The sequence below is a fragment of the Gracilinanus agilis genome, chromosome X (assembly GCF_016433145.1).
Source record: "Gracilinanus agilis isolate LMUSP501 chromosome X, AgileGrace, whole genome shotgun sequence".
Taxonomy (NCBI): Eukaryota; Metazoa; Chordata; class Mammalia; order Didelphimorphia; family Didelphidae; genus Gracilinanus; species Gracilinanus agilis.
In genome coordinates this window covers 802,141-809,503 of record NC_058136.1, presented here as the reverse complement: position 1 = coordinate 809,503, position 7,363 = coordinate 802,141, and the positions used below count along the sequence as shown (strand labels likewise).

At 45.3% G+C, this 7,363-nt stretch overlaps 1 protein-coding gene across 1 annotated transcript in view; it reads left to right on the top strand.

The window, feature by feature from the left end:
- Window positions 1-6,913: 6,913 nt before the first annotated feature.
- LOC123253448 (katanin-interacting protein-like) overlaps window positions 6,914-7,363 on the top strand; it is a 100,328-nt gene continuing 99,878 nt past the window's right edge. Inside the window, exon 1 of the mRNA XM_044682642.1 lies at window positions 6,914-7,345. Within this exon, the coding sequence (XP_044538577.1) occupies window positions 6,914-7,345 (432 nt within the window). The remainder of the gene's footprint in view (window positions 7,346-7,363) is intronic.

The following is a 7,363-nucleotide window of genomic DNA, read 5'->3' as shown; positions in this document are numbered from 1 at the left end:
TCTAAAGGAGGGAAGGAAGAAATGGAAGGAGGGAGGAAGCATGTCTCTGTGGAGTCTGCACTGTTGAGGATGGCAATGAAAGTGCTGCTGAAAAGACAAAGGGATTTGTAATGGAATTGTAGGCTGCAACTCTGCCATTTTTCTTCTGCACCCCAGAAATGGCTTATCTCAAATTTAATAGGGGCTTGTTTTGCCTGCTATTTTAATTTTTTAAAATAGAATCATAGGTTTGTAGAAGGCATTGCACATTTCAAATATAAAAATAGCTGGCATTTATATAGATGCTTTAAGGTTTTCAAAGGGAAGCATGTATTTTAACTCACTTGAGTGCAGGGTACAGTATCTCATTTTAGCTTCAAAATACCCATGTTTTGTAGGTGATGGAAGATATAGTTATCATTGTTTTATAGACGGGAAAACTGAGGCTCAGCGAAGATGTGTTAAAAAAAAGTGAATTGATCATGTGGTCCACAGTCACATAGAGGTGTTCTTGACCAAGTGTTCTTAATCTTTTTTGTGTGCACCATGGATTCCTGTGGTGACAGTCTAAATTTTTTCTCAGAATATTTTAAAATACATAGGATTATATAGGAAACCTGGGCAACTAGGTGGTGTAGCAGATAGAGTGTTGGGCCTAGAGTTAGGAAAACTCACCTTCCTGAGTATATACATCAGGCCTCAGACACTTACTAGCTATGTGACCCCGGGCAAGTCACTTAACCCTCTTTGCCTCAGTTTCCTCATCTGCCAAATGAGCTGAGGAAGGAAATGACAAAGCACTCCATTATCTTTGCCAAGAAAACCCCAAGTGGGGTCAGAGACCACTGAAAATGACTGAACCATAACATAGAAAATAAATTATATTGCAATAAAGATGTCATTCCTCCCCTCTAAATCTAAATTCATAAACCCAATGTGATCTGTTCAAGAGCCCTTTGGGGGATCTATATCTAGGAATATTTAGGAAAATCTCTCAAGGAAGTTTCCATTGCAGAGGTTGGGGGAAGACAATAATATGGAGGTGAGGGAACACAGTAGTGAGGTGAGGGAATACAGGACTCTGAAAGACAGACTGAGAATGGCTTGAATTATGTCAGGTTGCCTTTTATTTGTCATTAATTTGATCATCCCTTTGGAGTGCTACTCAGAAAAATAAATGTATTATTTAAGAAAGCCCTCTCACAGCTGGGCTAGACATGCTTTCATCCCCTCTAAAGTGTACACATTGCATACAAAAAAAGAGTTCATAAAGCAAGGAGGTTAGCCTTTTTTTTTTTTTTTGCATGGGGGGAGTGGGGAGAAAGGAGATAGGCCAGTGTAGTGCATAATTCCCATCACTTTTCCAAAAATACCCAGATGGCTGGATATCTATTGGCCAGGGTAGTGCTGGGAGTTTCATTCACTAGTCCACTCCAGAAATTTAAACCGTTCTCTTGTGGAAGCAAATGACACTTCCTCCTCTTCCTCCTCCTCCTCCTCTCCTCTTTCCTCTTCCTCCTCCTCTTTCTTCTTCTTCTCTCCATCTGCCTCCTCCTTGCCAGCCTCCATCCCGCAGGCAGGAAGTTACCAGCAGGGGTAGACAGGTTATAAAACTACAATAACAAATAAACAAAGACAATTCCAACAGCTCTTCTCCTGCAGTCCTGAGCTGCAGAAAGCAGCGGTTTGTCTGCACGTTTCCCAGGCGTCCAGATTGTTGCTTGTGCTTTTTGAAGATAGAAAGTTACAGTAAGATTGAACTGAGCGGGTGTTTATATTGCTTCTGCAGCCAGCCAGATTCTGCTCTGAGGGGAAGGACTCCAATTAAACCAGTCCCTCCTCTAATCACACAAGGAGCATAAAATTGACCCCAGTACATTTCTGAGGACTTCGAGACTTGGGGAGACTTAATGGGAAGACTTTCCAGGGGGGTTTCTGTTTGATGATTGCCATTGTGTAAAATGTTTTGTCTTTGCAAAGAAGTGAGTGCATCCAAATTTCCAGACCAGATTTTTGTTTTCCTTGGTTCTGGGAGATGCCTAGGTAGTTAACGAGGCAGGGGGGCGGGGGAGGGATTGGCAATATTTTCCCTGGTTCTTCCTGGGCAAGTGGACAGTGGTGGTCCTTTGTAAGGCTGAGTCCTATATACACATGCAAACATGCCCTGTAGTGTTCAGTCATCACCTGTGATGGGTTCTCAGGCATAAGACCTGTTTAACCCTCAGTATTGGAATATAAGAGTGGGATTCAGCTCCCCTCAGCTTTCTGCAAAACTGAGAGGGCCAGGGTGCTCTGCTGACACTCCCTCTCTGAAGATTTGGTGAAGCTTCCTTGCCAGCCTGGTAGCTTGAGGACAGAGGTGTGGAAGCCTTTGGTGGTCATAGAGGAGAGCAGATAATTGCCAAATCCTCCCCCTCACTCCCAGCTGGATTTCCTTTTTCCAGTAAGTTGTAGCCACCTGGATCCTTAGGACCTGAAAGCATAAGCACAGGTCTGAAGAGTGAGCCTGGACAAAGACAGAAGAGTCTACTAAAACTCCAGCCAGTGGGAAAGGACCGCTGCGCCAGACCCCTGCTAAGGCAATGGCCAGTGGGCCACAGCCATGGGCTAAATGTGACTTCAACAAACTGAGAGCTTCTGAAATCGTCAGCTCAAGCTTCTTCTGAGACGAGGTTCGGTTGACAGCAGTTTTAAATGCCTAAGGTTGGGAGGGCTAAATACTGAAATTGGATGAGACAAATTTGGAGGATAGAAAGGGGGAAAGTGCCTGCGTAGGACTTAAGAACTAGGCATGAGTCATCCTTTTACCAGTATGGACCCCTCTCCCTCTGAATTCTCTGTCAGTCTGGGGAAGTCTTAGAGTGGCTCTGCTCACACTGCTCCTGGGCCAGGCAGCTAGTAGAGCGGTAAGACAAGGGCAGAGAGCAGACTCTGGATCATGGAGTTGTGGGCAGAAGGCTGAGGAACCTGGTCCTTGGAGGAGGAGGTGGAGGGAGCTAGAAAGAAGCTTAGCCAGGCACCTGGATTTAGTGTTTCCCAAACAGCTCCCGTGTTCTTGGTACACTCCCTCAGGGATCAGAGTGACAAATGAAACAGCAATTAGGGTGTCAAGTCTGTACTAATAAGCCAACTTTAATCACACTATGTTCTTAGAGACAGAGGTTCTTAGGAAGCTGTTGCTGGCACTTGGAGTCCCATGATTTTTAGCAAAACCTCCTAGGTTCTGAGGTGCCCTGAGATGAGAGTCATGCCCTTTACCAGCTCAGCTCAGGTCATGGGGAAGCTGGTGCAAATAGCAAGAAGCAAAAATTGTGCTAAGGTTCCTGTGAGATCTGGGGGGATCTGGGTTTGATTTCAAGAAATATTTCCTGACAGGTGGAAATAGGTTTGCTGAGGTATATCTAGGGATCTCTTTTCTTGGAGATAAGATCCTCCTCCTGGGATGGAAGCAAGTGTGGTCCTGTCTACACATAAATGGAGAGACTGAATTGACTATTTTGGTTCTATTTGCCTCTACTTCTCCACCTCCATCATTTGTGAGTAAGTCACCTTCCTGTTTTGGGGTGTTTTATGGGTTTGCTTTGGAAGGATAGCTCTTTTGCCTTAATAGGTAAAGTTTATAATACCAAAGGCAACATATCCCAAAGTCTATATGTGAGTGACAATCAGATTTATATAGTTCCTGTTCCAAATTTCTCAGAAAATTCCTGACATTATTTCATGTTGCCTGGGTTACACCTCTAATTGGGTGCCTAGTAATCTTTTGCTCTTTTGAAGGGATAAGCTTCATTTTTAGATTATATTAGTTGGTTTGACCCCAGGGAGGCAGATCTCTCTCTCTCTCTCTCTCTCTCTCTCTCTCTCTCTCTCTCTCTCTCTCTCTCTCTCATTTCCCCTCCCTCCCTCATCTCACTCTGCCTATCTCTCTGTCTTTGTCTGTCCCTGTCTTTCTCTGGAAGTTGCCTCCTTGGGGTGTCAATTATGGCCAGCACTTGAAGGAGCAAGGTACTTATTTTCTCACTTTGATACATGATCCTGATCTCCTTTTGTTTCTTTTTGGTTTTGCTATTCTAAATATCACTTGACACTCTGAACATTTGGGAGGTCTGCTCTTTCAAAAGTAAGAAAGCCCCAAATAAAACAACCCAGTAGCCACAGGGAAGTTGAATCACAAGTGATGGAAGTGATGATGCAATAGGGAATCCTTGTACTCAAAAATTCTCAAGAGTTGGCCTAGCTGAAGTGCAAGACATGGGAGGAGGCAGGTGTTTTGAGAAGTAGACTTGATTGATTAGCCTGTAACAATGCCCGCACACCTTGAACTTCAGCACTCAGGACAGTAACTCTCAGAATGTTGGCCCTTAGAAGATTCTGTCTTGGAACTTTGCCTTCAGAGTTCATGGTTAATAGCTTCAGGATCCTTTGTAAGATGCTCTTCTCTCATCTTGGTTGACACACTGTCTGGCTCCCCCCACCCAATATCCATCTCAACTGATACAGAAGATGTAGTGCAGGATTTGGAGTCAGGGTCTGAAATCGAATTCCAGCTCCACCACTTAACTAGTACGAATAGTGACATTGCTGTCTCCCTTTCAAGTGTGCCAATTGTTTCACATTGTTTTTTCTGGACCCTGGGATGTCATTGGTGTAGGGGATTCCTGAACATTACTTTATTTGAGCCTCACAACAACCCTGTGAGGTAAGTACTACAGGTACTGTTATTCCTATCCTACAGAATCTCAGAGAAGGAGAATGATTCGTATGTGGTCACACAGCTAATAAGTGTCAGAGGTAGAATTCAAACTGAGGCTCTGATTTCAAATCCAGCACTTCACCCACTATGCCACACTGCTTGGTACTTTCTGTGGCACCCTGGGGTGAGCCATTTTACCTCCTGCTTCATCTGTAAAACGAAGAGGTTAGACCAGATGACCGTTCAGATTCCTTTGAGCTTCAAGGGTCTGGTCCTACTACCACGGGGATTCTCTTCCTCATCCCCCTGCCCCCTTTTCCAGTGATTGAATCAAGTTACTGTCTCCTAGGTTATTCTCTCTTTTCTGCTAGGATCTGGCTCAGTATGCAAGAGGGAGAAAAATTTATCATTCAATCTTTTTATATAATATGTATGTATATATATCTGTGCACTTGGATATATCTGTGATCTCACCATCGTGGGTACTTCCTCATGGTTATACATAAAACATGTGTGTGTGTATATGTGTGGTGTGTCTATATATAGATGCATCACACACACACATATCAGATACAGATGCTTACTTAACTTTTAGGGAAATTTCCCAGCAGTATGGTGCAGTGAAAACAGTGTGTATATTTGGAGTCAGAGGACCCATTTTTGAATCTTGGCTCTGTCCCTGCGTAACCATGGCCAAATCACTTCTTTGGTTTCCTAAGATGGCATTGGACTAGCTCTAAATCTGTGATCCGATGAACCTTATCTCTTTGTGATCTCCTGATACTTAATCCACACCAAGAGGCTGTCTCTAGTGATAGGTCCAGCACGTGTCCATTATGAAGAAATGCCGTGCCTAGACCTCTCTCTGAACCTCAGTTTCCTTATCTGGAAAAAATGAAGTTGAACTTGCTGATCTTGGAGGTCTGTTCCAGCTCTCTGATTCTACTACAAAATACACTTCACCCAGGGCTTCTCACCCTAAAAAAAGAATGGAAAGTGGATCCCTTTACCCAGTCAGGGGGGCCACTTTGTGTTCACAAAGAACAGGGCGATCTTTGCCATGAGATCTTTTTTGTTTTTATCTCTTTGTCTCCCTGTTGGTGAGTGAACCAGCTAGTGTGAAGAAGAGTGAGAGAGCAAACTAGCCCAGGAGAGACAGTGTATTTTGTCTTCTCTGTCTACGAAACTTTAATGCCAAGCTGGTCTCTCCTCTTTTTAATCCAAATTGATTTCTTTGACTACAACTGCCCATGCTTGGCTGATTTCTATAGGCAGGGAATGCAAATTAATTTTAACTTCAGCCTGATAAAATGAGAATTAAGAAGGAAATGATGATGCTCCTTCACCTCCCAAATAATGTTGCCCATTCCAAAAGCAAATGAGTGACTTTCTGATTATCTGTTATTTTGTTACTATGGTTTATCTCTATTTGAATGTTTAATGAGGCTTTGTTGAATTTATTGAGGAGAGGAGAGGCTGGGCAGAGAAGAGGGCTTCTTGGGCTATCCACAAGCTTCCCAATTTCTAACAGATTGAGAGGAATTTATAAAAAAAGATTTGAAATGTCACCTTTATGTCTCTATGGGGGGGGGTCAGAAATTCTCATCACCAAGGCCTTTGGGCATCCCTCATGACAGAAGAGAGAGGGGCAAGCTCGAAGCTGTTCTTGATGACTTAAACATCCAACCAAATGCTTGAACCAGTGAGCTATTTCTTGATGTGTTTTTCTGAGGGCATGTAGGGTTGGAGAGTAGGGAGGAGCCTGGGGAGCGGCTGGCTACACTGACTTTTCCCTCCATCTGCCCCCTCGTGCCCCTCTTCCTTTCTCTCCTGCCTCCCCTCCTAGGACATGGAATTGTGTCTCAATGCCAGAGTGGGCACTTGGCCTCTCTATGGCTAAAGATTGCTAATAGAATTGCTTCCAGGCTGAGAAAAGGATGAAATAATTCTCCTTATTTGGTGCCAGTTAAGAATCGGAGGGGGGGAGCGATAGTCTTTGAACGAGTGATATGTTTTATCTCATTGCATAATATTATAGCATTATAGTGTGTGTATCATAGGTGTACTGTATGCATACATATATAATATACACATCTCTATATACACACATATACAGATATGTGCAACAAGCGGCTCTCCCTGCCCCCCACCTGTCATCCCTATAACTGTCACTTCAGAGAACCAGAAAGAAATCGCTCTTTTGGGTCCAAATTGTAAACGCTGGGGAATGAATTCAGAGCCATGAGAAACGGCACCGTACATTTTGGGGTTCGGGGGGAAATGCTACTCCTAGCACTGCCGCGGTGCGGCTCCTGCCCGTGGCCCTACGGCGAGGGGAACACGCTCCACGCTTCCAGAACAGAGAACTCCCGGACGGTCCTTCTTCTTCGGGGAGCCGAGGGGCTCCTGTCTCAGCGCCTGCCAGGCAGAGGCGGCTCCTGGCCCGTCTGGGAAGGTCGTCCAGGATCTCCTCAGAGCCCCGGGAGCATCCCTGGCGTCCGGCCTCGCCCGCCGCCTCGTCAGCCGAAGCATCGGGCGGCGCCGCTGTCCGAGGGCGGGTTTAAAGGGGAACCCCCCGACGGCGTCCTCCGTCCCTCCCGCCCCCCGGCCCCCCGGCCCCCCATCTACCTGGAGTCGCTGGTCTCCGCCAGGCGGTTGTTCATGATCCCCAGAGCCCCCACACCCCCCGAG